General features: G+C 31.2%; 2 protein-coding genes across 3 annotated transcripts in view; both read left to right on the top strand.

Annotated features, from left to right (window-relative positions):
* Positions 1-12,380, top strand: part of LOC144976542 (uncharacterized) — a 66,950-nt gene that overhangs the window by 50,726 nt on the left and 3,844 nt on the right. The window contains exons 9-10 of the mRNA XM_078920837.1: positions 2,740-2,812; positions 3,792-3,872. Coding sequence (XP_078776963.1) covers positions 2,740-2,812; positions 3,792-3,872 — 154 coding nt within the window. The remainder of the gene's footprint in view (positions 1-2,739; positions 2,813-3,791; positions 3,873-12,380) is intronic.
* Positions 2,674-12,380, top strand: part of LOC144977184 (uncharacterized) — a 35,797-nt gene continuing 26,090 nt past the window's right edge. The window contains exons 1-3 of one of the 2 annotated variants that reach the window (XM_078922113.1): positions 2,674-2,812; positions 3,792-3,872; positions 10,826-10,852. The gene's annotated coding sequence lies outside the window, so the exon portion shown is untranslated. The remainder of the gene's footprint in view (positions 2,813-3,791; positions 3,873-10,825; positions 10,853-12,380) is intronic. The other variant, XM_078922112.1, reaches the window with a different exon arrangement.

Genomic DNA, 12,380 nt, shown 5'->3' with positions numbered 1-12,380 from the left:
TGACAACCAACAGCCATATGAAATCAACGATGCTGTTCCTGTTCCACACAACTTTTCGGCTGAAGCATTCGATCAATTCATTACAATGGACAACAATACACCCATCAGCAGTGAGCTGACATCTCAGGAGCTGCTGAGTTCTGTTCAGCCCCACAAAAGACAATGCCTGGATAATTAAGATGAGACGTGAGTCATCGGATTGTGACCTACCACCCCTGACAAACACTGAAAAACTTGACATGGTGGTAAAACTACACAGCTAAATCCTAGAAGAATGCTTGACAGATGATCTACATTTCCTTGATTGGTGACAAGGGTTAATAAACAGTGTGCACAGAATAGAAAGCAATTAATGCTTCATGGTTACAGTCACGCAAACAATGTCACAATGTCACATTTTATTTGTCGATAAAACATGAAAAAGAAAAGGAAAAAAAGAGAGAGAGAGAGAGAGAGAGAGAGAGAGAGAGAGAGAGAGAGAGAGAGAGAGAGAGAGAGAGAGAGAGAGTTTAAAAAAAGGATTCTGCTGAGGCCATGTCTTGAACATGACGGTCCCAAACCCTTAGAAAACCGAGAAGGGAAGGTCCAACATGAATGGCACATGAAAGCTGGGGCTTAGATGCTATTATTAGCTTCTCCGCTTAAACGCCCACTCAATTGACACACTAACTCAAACTCCCAAGGGTGTGCAATTAAGTGGAGTCGACTATATTAATATCATTGTTATTATTATAGCAATGCCGCTAAATCTAAGAGGAACGCTTGGCAGATGATCTACATTGACAGGATTGGAGACATTTTATAAACAGTTTACACAGAATAGAAATCAATGAATCCTTCATGATTATTGTTCTTACAAACAATAATGTCAAATTTTGTTGTCAGAAAAAGATGAGAACCCCCCCCCCCCCCCCCCCCCCCCCCCAAACAAAACAAGAAAAAAAAACAAACAATAACCCCCCAAAATTATTTTTTTTAAATAGATAAATAAAATTGAATATGACAGTCCCAAGCCCATAGAAAACTCAGAATGGAAGGTCCAACATAAATTGCACATGAAAGCTGGAGCTTAGATGCTATTACTAGCTTCTCCGCACTTAATCGCACACTCCGCTTAATTGACACACTAAGCCAAACTCCTGAGGGTGTGCAATTAAGCGGAGTCAACTGTATATATGTTACTATCTATCTTCTCTATTCATCTACCTTTATATCTATTTTTCTATCAATTTACTCAACTTTCCATTGACATCAATACCAAGCTGTTTGTTTATTCTCAAAATTCGACTGCTGTGCACAAACACCATTCCAACCACTCCCCAGGGACTCCTTCCCCCATAGTTTTCATAACAACTTTCTATTACTGCTACTACTACTACTACTACTACTACTACTACCACTACTACTACTACTACTACTACTACTACTACTACTACTACTACTACTACTACTACTACTACTACTACTACTACTACTACTACCATACTACTACTACTACTACTACTACTATATACTACTACTACTACTACTAACTACTACACTACTACTACTAACTACTACTACTACTACTTACTACTACTACTACTACTACTACTACTACTACTACTACTACTACTACTACTACTACTACTACTACTACTACTTACTAACTACTACTACTATCTACTACTACTACTACTATACTTACTACTACTACTACTACTACGACTACTGACTTTTACTTACTCCACTTTGGTGTTTCATAAACACATAAGGTCGAATTATTATTATTATTATTATTATTTATTATTATTATTATTATTATTATTATTATTAATTATTATTATTATTATTATTATTATTATTATTGTTGTTGTTGTTGTTGTTTTTTGGGTTGTTTTTTCATTGATATTATTATTATTATCATCAGTTTCATTTTTTTTTCTTTGTTAACCCAACTTCATTGGCAATATGATATGCTGGAAAGAAAGATGATTCCCATTTCTTATTAAATTTTATGATTTTTATTTCATTTTATGGGGTTGATTTGCTGTCTTTGCTGTACTGGACATCATTTGTAGGGGGTAAGTTTAATTGAAGATATACGGTTGCAATTTAATACCTTACATTTCGTATAGCTTGTGAAAAGTGTTTCGCATTTCCGTTACAAATAATTTTTGAAGTAGACTTTAGAAATATTTATATTTTGTTTTGACACAAGGATCAGTTTAAAGCTGAAGTGATCTTACACTCTGTAATTTCAAAGTGCGCTAGAGTACATTACACCCTTTTCCTCCCATTCTTCTGCAGGAGCTTTTTCTTAAATTGTCCAATTTGAATTCTATTCAATTCAAATATTTATTTAAGGTTGGTAAATTATGTTTACATAATATGCTCATAACCATAAAATTGATCTCATTTAAAATGAATGATTTTCCCTAATAAATCTTTTATCTGATGATGACTGACAGTTCTTAAAAATAAATATCTATTATTAATTCTATATTCATATTATTTATCACAAGAACGGAAAGGTGAAATCATTTTCGTAATAAAAATTTATAGAAGTAGAAAATTTACATTGAACTTATTTTGATTTGAAATGAATCTAAAAGATACATTAATAGGATATATACCTGTCTTTTGGTTTAAAACATATTAAAATCACTAAAAAGTTGTCCTAGCAGTTTTATAAAATCTCCTAGAATCTATTACATTATTTGGCATATTTGAATTATCATTCCTATACATATTTTCCAGGGATACACAGCCTTGCACCTTGCAGCAATACATGGTCATGAACAAATTATAGAACTTCTGGTTCAGACATTCAGTAAGTTGCATGTTGTGTTGTCCTTTTGCTTTGCAAGAGTAATTTTAATTTACGATCTCCTTTTAACATGGCAGATTCTATTTCATTTTGTAATTATTATATTCCCTCGTATTCCTCCTTGCTTTTCTACCTTTTTTCAGCAAAGTAGTTCTACAATTCAACTTAATTCTTTTTTTATTCTGCATCTACCGTGTGCTCTGTCCCTGAGAATTTTCATTTATTGTAAATATTACATTATCCCCAAGCCTCTTCAAATCATTTTGAGGTGTTATTGGGAGGGTTGTCATTGGTCGACCTCTGCTCCGTATTTCATCCTCAGTTAAATCCAATGAAATGGTTATTTCAGGAGTGTCTGAGGCGTCTAACTTTCCATACTTGAAATGAGAGTTGAGATTTGATGCATTTTTTGTTTTATTATTTGTTTGATATTTGTTTGGCAAATAAAAACAAACAAAATAAAAACTCAGTTTCTTTTTATTAGGTCTGTTCCACAAATGAATTTATTTTGATTAACTCTTTAAATCACAAAATACAGAGCCATTGAATTATCATAGCTACTCAAAATAGTCAACGCCCTTGTCCATCCTTTTCTGCCACCAATGCAGCCAGCCATAAATGCAGCTCTGTATCTACCCTTGTCCAGCACTTTTAAAGCGATCTTTGTTGCCAAAACAGCTCCTTCTTTTGATTCGAAACATTGTCCTTGGGGTTGCTCCTTTATATAAGGTTAAAGGAAAAAGTCAGTTCGTGCCATATCACAGAGATGCCAAAACTCTGGTTTCATTAGGTAAAAATTTGGTTTAGAGCAAAAATTCCGGTGAGGTGTAGGTTCCAAGGATAGCCCCCACCACTTGAAATGTCATCACAACTGCTACAGCATCATCCTCATTGCCACAACTCACACCTCCATCATCATCATCATCATCATACTAGCTAGCAATTAATAGAAAAATGTTGATGTCACTGCTCTTCTTTCCAGAGGCAGATGCTAACCTCCGAGACTACAGCGGGAAAAAAGCTAAACAATACCTCAAAAACTCTGCATCATCTAAGGCACAACGTAAGCGCATTCTTTCCCTTTATTCATCCACTTCCTCCATTCAATCCATTGAAGGAATAAACATGATAAACCCTTCCCTTCATCATCATCATAACTCTTCCTCTCAGGTTGTTTCCAGATCAGGTGTGAGGCTGTCAATTTCTGACCCTATTCCATTTGGCAGTTCGAGTGTTGTGTGAATCGAAAACTAGTATTTAGATGCAAACAGGTTGAATTGAACAAGATGTTCTTTTCAAAGAGGACAAAAATCCATGATTACTTTTTAAGCTATAATTTATTCTTTAAAGAATGCATCAGATTTAAAGAGAATATTCATTCAATGAGACGTGAGGATTAGTTCAACAACCTGTTTTTTATTCAAATTCGACTGTATGATTAAAAAAAAATTATTTTTTTTTTGTTGTTGTTGCGAAAGTTAATATTTTGAAGTTACAGAAATGTCACCCAGAAAGTAATCTTGATATTTTTTGCATTAAATATTGCCATAAAATAAAAATTATAGCAGCAGCTGAAATATGTAAATGAAAATGGTGCATGCACTTATTTAGAAGATTATCAATGATATTCTTAAAAGTTAATTTACACTCAAATTGGACATTTCTGAAGTTTCATTAAAATCAAACAGCTCCAACAAATCTGCCTTTAATATTCAGGCCAAACATGTAAAGTCATCAGTTATATAATAACCCACATAAGGGGCAAAAATCCTACATACTGCAAAACATTTAACACTTTTGAAAAATGAATTATTCAGAGGATGTCCCACCTATACTTACTTATTATATATACTGCATACATATACTCATTTGGGTTATGTCCTAGCAACCATTGCAATGGCCAATGATTAGAGCTTGACTGAATGAATTTATTAGCCAATGTTAAGCCTTCAATGGTTCCTTTAAATCATAACTCAGCAAGATTTCGATTACAATAAAAATTGGTCATTATATAAAATTTATTTTAAAATGTTAAAGATTTTATTTATTTTTTTTAAGTTTGTAGAAAAATGGTGGTTTGTCAGCAGATTTTTTTGTTCAATAAAGGCGTCACCATGTAATTAGTTGAGATGTTATTTTTCATTTTGAATTTATACACAATAGATTTGACAAAAGTTTGGAATGGCTCTAGGAAGAATTCAGGAAAAGACAGTGACATAAGATAAAAAAAGGGCAAAAGTTTATTTCCAAAAGATTCTGCTCACAGCGTTGTGCTAGAATTAAGGACGAATTTTACTTACGTAAATACTTACATTATTATTTGCGATATGTATAGTTACTGTTTTCCCAAATCAGTCAACAGGAAGATGTTTTATCACCATAGTTGTATTTATAAAACTAATAAAATTACACTGTTTGACTGAAGTCAAATAAAGGGAATGGAGTTAGAAGCATTTACTTTTTTTTTTTCTTTTGGAATCTTGATCATAAATCATCAAAGTAGAAAATGTATCTTCCTTCAGTAATCAGTTCACGCATTCCTGTCATATTATCCACGTAAAAACGTCTCCCCCCCCCCCCCCCCCCATACACACACACACACACACACACACTAGGATACACACATATCAGTGACTTCTATTTATTAATATCAATATTACATTCTAAGTAATGACACCTATACACAATCTCTCTTTCTCTCTCTCTCTCTCTCTCTCTCTCTCTCTCTCTCTCTCTCTCTCTCTCTCTCTCTCTCTCTCTCTCTCTCTCTCTCTCTCTCTCTCTCTCTCTCTCTCTCTCCCTCTCTCTCTCACACACACAGAGACACAACACCCTAATAGCTCCACCCCCAACACACACACACACACACACACACACACACACCCAATGTTATTGATACATCTGACAAATGGAACTATCGTGAGCGCTCATCACAAATATACAGCAACAGCACCAAAATGTGCCTGATAACATTTATGACGGTTCCAAATACTGTCTTTTGGGAGATCAGAAATGGGGCAGAAACAGGTTACCATTCTAGGCAAAATTTTCGATTGCCTGTATTTTCATAAATACTTAGATATGATCATTTTGATCAGTTTTCCTTAGTCCCAAAGTTTAAAAAAGTGATTTCATTATTATTATTTTTTCGAAATATTGTCTTTTTGTCGGTTAGGGCCGGATAACTCAAAATGATGTTGCCTGTCAGGCTAGTTGTTGATTAGGAGGAGGAGGATGGGATAACTATATTATCATTAATAAACCATGGAATTACAATTCACCTAGAAATATATATTTTTTATAAGATGCATTGCACTTTTATTGTTTCATGAATCTTTTGTGAATAAAGTTATGAGAAAATGATATGTCATAGGTGGTGCGAGTATAAAATTATGTTTGTAGTTCAGTGCAAGCAACAAAAAGTTTTAAATTCAAATGTATTTTTACTTATTGATACAAAATTACAAATATATGGTTCTAGATTCTTTATTATAAAAAGCTCCAAATCAATTCTTTTTATTGGTTCCCATGCTCATTGTCCACAAAAAAAACATACAAATAACTTTAGTCAGCATAACACTTTGGTACCCCTTGCCATTCTTCTGTCTCTGTCTTTCAATGTTTTAGCTCGACGTTCCAACATGGCGAAATTGATGAAAACAAATATTTTGCCATAAGTTTCGGATTTAAAAAAAGAAATTATTACCTTTTCACAAAATTGACATTTTGTTTCAACCTCATGAAAAAGTAAAAAAGAAAAATGTTTAATAACACAATCCTTTGCAAATATCCTGTGGTTATCAGTTTAATATTGTAGTATAATTCCTTTAAATAGTAAATTTTTAGGTGACAAAATGGGGATCAATCCTGCCAGCCTAATCAATTATTATTGCGTTGCTAATACGTTTTGTTAATGGAAAAATGGAATTGAAATCTGAGAAAAACTTCAAAGCCCTTGTAAAACGTTTTCAAGTCTACATGAGCATTGAATTTGTAAAGGTATAAAGTCAACAACATTGTGTGTAGATTCCCTAATATATATATATATATATATATATATATATATATATATTATATATATATATATATATATATATGTAAATTTTCACTCACATTTTTTGCCGAGACGACTCGTTTCTGTGTTTTTCCTTTAATTCATTTATTATAATATCATTATTATTATTATTATTATTATTATTATTATTATTATTATTATTATATTATTATTATTATTATTATTATTATTATTATTATTATTATTATTATTATTATTATTATTAATATTATTATTATTACTATTATTATGATATTGAAGTCTACATGAATGTTTCAGGCCTTTATGGCCATCATCAGGACTGTGCGTGACATGAGTAGAAGTTGCTGTTATCATCGTTGACTGTTGAAGTGATTCCGCAGTTCAAGTTGACTAATAGATGTTTTCGTCTATGCGGACAGCTTTTATATATTTCTTTTTTATTAAGTGTTCAGTGTGGCCTCACTTGTTCGGATAAGTAAGTCTACCAAGCATAAATTACAGACCACATTGTTTTGGTGAGTATCTTGCTGTTTTAGATAAAAATTTCCATGAAATACTGTGGTCTAGCTTATTGTCTTTTAATTTCTAAATATGTTGGACAAGAACAAAACCTGCCCACCATAAAATGCAACTGCAGAAAGAAGGAATATTGCCCATTGAGTAAACAATAATTAGAATCGAGTCTAATGTACCAAGCCACAGTCACAGAGACTAAAACAAACAAGCAGGAAAAATATTTAGGACCAACAGAAAATAATTTCAAAACCTGATACAACCTCCATACCTCAACCTTTTGAAACACCAACAATAAAACATCTACAAAACTCAGGGAACATATTTGGAAATTAAAAGACAACAAGCTAGACCACATTATTTAATAGAAAATGTTATCTAAAACAACAGTTTACACACCATCTTCAAAACAATGTAGTTTATGCCTGGAAGAAAAATACACTATCATCAAACATCCTCTTAAGGCCATACTCAACACTAAAAAAGAAATATACAACAGCTGTTTGCATATGCATACACATATTAATCAACTTTGAATCTGCGGAATCACTTCAACAGTCAACAACAACTTTGAGTCATGTCACACACAGTCCTGATGATGGGCCATAAAGGCCTGAAACATTCATGTAGACTTCAATATCGTGGTAAATATCATAATAATAAATTTGTCCATTGTATCTATCAACATGTCGAGCACTTTTTGTACCATATTTGTATCATAATACTATGATATATATATATATATATATATATATATATATATATATATATATATATATATATATATATATATATATATATATATATATATATATTATATATATATATATATATATATTATAAAAACAAAATCCATGAAATAATAGTGCTCAACTTTTTGATAAAAGGAGCTATTTATAATATATATATATATATATATATATATATATATATATATATATATATATATATATATATATATATATATTATAAAAACAAAATCCATGAAATAATAGTGCTCAACTTTTTGATAAAAGGAGCTATTTATAATATAATATATATATATATATATATATATATATATATATTAATATATATATAAATATATATATATATATATATATATTATATATATATATGAGTGTAGGTGGATACTTGTAGATACGAGAGTGCTCAATAATGTTGGTTAGAGCATATAAAAATGAATAAATAAGGTCACTCGCATTTCATTTGCCGATACAATTGTTTCTATGGATAAATGTCAACTGACAAAATGGAGGACATAGAAACGAATGTATCGGCAAATAAACTGTGAGTGACCTTATATATATATATTACTAACGATTCAGATTAAATATATGCCATACATTAATGTCTCGAAGATTTGTTTTGTTTTGAAGTTTGTTAATCCCTGTTATGTAACATATTTGATTTGATTCCATGAATCTCTGATTTTTGACGTAGAAATAATTATACACACAACCCTTATCGCCTTTTAAAAAATTCCATCCATAGATTTTCTTTTTCATTTTTTTTGTTACATATAATTTTATAAATTCTTTCATTGTTTGTTGTATTTTTAACCTAATATTAATGGTAAATCTCAATATTTATAGTTATCTTTGTGCCAAATGACTTTTCATAAAGTATTTAGAATTAGCAATTTTGCCACAAGTCTCAAGACTTATACAATTTGGACTTTATGCTAACTGTGAGAAAGCATTCTTAATAACACAACATGACAACATTATGTCATTACTGAGCGTGCTTAGCATTTTAGATCTGAATCTATTATTCTTAGACTCTGTTACAAACATTTTTTGGTATTGAAACTAAATCTGATATTTATTTTGTTACAAACATTTTTTGGTATTGAAACTAAATCTGATATTTATTTTGATGTAAAGACTTATTTTAAATTAATTTCTTTTTTCTTAAGATATCTGGTCACACTGCACCCAACAGTCTTGATAAAAAAAGTTTCCATTAATGGCATTACACTTTGAATTTGATATTTCAGCTTTGAGAACTCTCCTTGTCTGAGAGAGATTTCGCATCCAGTTTACTTGTCATGGACGTGATTGTTTTTAATGTTTTTCTTTTTACTATTTGTGTCATGTTTATATGATAGTATTCATGTACTAAAGGATTATGGATTTTTACAATAGTACTGTATTAACAATTTGATCTTTCTTCTAAGCTGTGGGCAAATAACTTTTTTTTTTCAGAAGATGGAAAATGGTTGCATTTTACACTTTACCAATTAACACTTTAAAATAGATTACAGGTTCAGAAAAACTGTGTACAATTTTCAAACCGATATAAATGTTTATTATTCTCTTACCTGTGACTGATGTTTGTCAAGGATTTATTTATGAATCTCATTCTACATTTTCTAATTTTATATGTGACAAAACGAAACGAAATGAATTTGACAATTAGCAACTTTAAAATATCTTTTGATTAGTTTAAAATATGCTCTTTAAAAGCATTTAGTCCAAAATTCCAATTCCGTACACTTGTATAGCAATTCTCACAATGTGGTTATTATATTTATAAAGGTACTTACCTATATGTGGGCAATGTTTGTCAATGACTTTCTGAATACCAACGCTCAGAAGAATTTGGATTCTTCAGTCATATTTCCTTCCTGGATGCTGAATAAGCCAATATTTTATGGAAAATTGACTTCTCGTACTTTTATTGAAAAGGATGTTATACCTTATAAGCAGTGGCAGAAGATTTGAACGCTATTGACTGGGTGGGGTCTTTTGACCTTCAAAGATGGGCTGAAGGTCACTTTCTATGTCTTCTATCCCCCTATATATGTTTTCTGAGTTGCTCTCTGTCTTTGTCTTGGAATGGGATTACTTGGTTTTGTCCTTACCCTTGCCAGAGTCCTTGGCTGAAAGAGATACAGTCAAATGTATAGTGTTAGAATATATCTTGTAAACATTTGAGCGCATTTCTTTTAGTAAAATCCTGTATTAGTGTCTGGATGAGACTTTTAGGTGATCTCAAATTAAGTACATTGATGGCATGCTCTTGGAATCTACCTCTATTCCCTGTTTGGGCCAATTCCCTTTAGTCTTCCTTTTTCTTGGGTCCTTTAATTATAATTCTATAATTTTTGACTATCCCATTTTCTTCCTTTTTATTTGCGCTGATAATATATGCGCTGATATGATCTAAATATGTTGCAAGCGCCATATAACCCTTAAAAAATAATCAAATAGGATGGTTATAATTTTTTTTAATTCATTAAAAAATTTTTTTGGCTTTTATGCGAATTTTATTGTCAACAGAGGATAAAGGTCGACATTTTTATTTAATTAGTTATATTAATCTCAAACCAGGAGATAACCTTAAAGTGAGAGGATTAGAATATGACTTATTATTATTGCTTTTTCCATTATTCTTCACCCTCTCCCACTCAGGGTTACTGAAACTTTTCTTATCTAACTGGTATTTATTATTTTGATGTCCAGAGTTTCTAAGGTCTAGTTGTCATCTGGGTAATTCTTTTTTAGTGTTACCGTTTTTCGTGCATAATGATGTAATGATGAGGATGATAGGAATGTCTCACCACTTGTTTGTTTGTTTTGTTTGTTTTGAAGATGATTGTTTAAGATTCAACCATTTATGTTAGATTCATTATGGGATTATCAGCTTTTAATTTTTTCTTTTTTCAATTAAGATTGTAAGAAAGAAAAGAATGAAATAGCTTTTTCCTATTTAAATGAATTTAGAAACACTGCATTTCCAATTCCACCCAACTTGTCTATAATTTTATGTCAACCCTGTTTGTAGGCAATAATGTTTTTTTATGGATATTTTTGTGGATGTCCTTAGAAAATCAGATTTCAATTTAATTGATAGAACATGAATTCCGGTTTTGGTTGGTCAACAAGATCATAAGAACATCTAAGATCTGAAAGATATTTAGTAACGAAATTATTTTTTATCTCTGAAATTGAATTATAATATTTTTGAAATTATGAATTAAAAATGTGATTATTTTTCCCTCAGGGCAATTGAATTTTATTGCTGTAACAATACAATGGTGCACCCCAAATGATCTGTTATGATATATATTGGGTGAAGCTAAATACGTTTCTAAATGCATCAACTCATTGATTGGATTTACACTTTTTAATATTTGCAATAAGTAAATTTGAGTGAGACTCTTTTATAACTTAGACCAATAGTGGAATCTTTTAAATGTTGAGATCTAAAACTTCATCAAAGGTCAACAAAACTATAAAATCGTTTTTAGCATGTAGTGGTCTGTAACACATCTTTTCTAAATATTTTGATGATATCGTGAATAAAACTAGCACTGCAATGCGAAATGCACTTCAAAGCATTGCTAGATTCTTGCAGTTTGAAACATTTGGTCACTACTCAATTACAAAACAAAATTCAAGTAATTTTGAGCATGGCCATTCATTTGATGAGTGACAGTGATTGCAAAACTCTGGTCCTGGCATTGCAATCATCGGCAAGGCTATTCAGAGATATTATCCAACTCCACTAATGTGTGAATGAGTATCTGGCAATAGGCAGTGACAGATATTGTAATTGCCAGCACACAAAGGATGTATAACATATGACTTGTACGGTATGAAGCGGAAACTTTGTTCCATATGATCTGCTCAGGAAACTAACAAAGCATGTTGAAACTGTGAAGAAGCACTATGTAAATATTTGTATTTATTTATTTGTATGTATTTAATACAACTGGGAGTGACTAACTGTAAAAGTCAAGCAGTGACCAATAGTGTCCATCTTTACACTCACCTTTCGACAACGCATTTATGCCAATGAGCTTTTTTTTTTATCACCATCAAAGCATGGATCAATAACTGTCAACACATGAGCAACACTTTTATATTCTTAACACTGCATTTTTAAGTACATTTTCCACTTCACAAAATAATATTCTTATATAATCCAACCAAATTTTACCATTAACACTAAGGTCACAATATTGATATGCTTTTTATGAGATCAAATATTTTTTTCCGGAGTTTTAAAGATTGT

This window comes from Berghia stephanieae, chromosome 7 (assembly GCF_034508935.2).
Source record: "Berghia stephanieae isolate SIO BIC M18660-M18661 chromosome 7, UCSD_Bste_1.3, whole genome shotgun sequence".
Lineage (NCBI taxonomy): Eukaryota > Metazoa > Mollusca > Gastropoda > Nudibranchia > Aeolidiidae > Berghia > Berghia stephanieae.
This window is presented reverse-complemented; position numbering and strand designations above follow the sequence as displayed.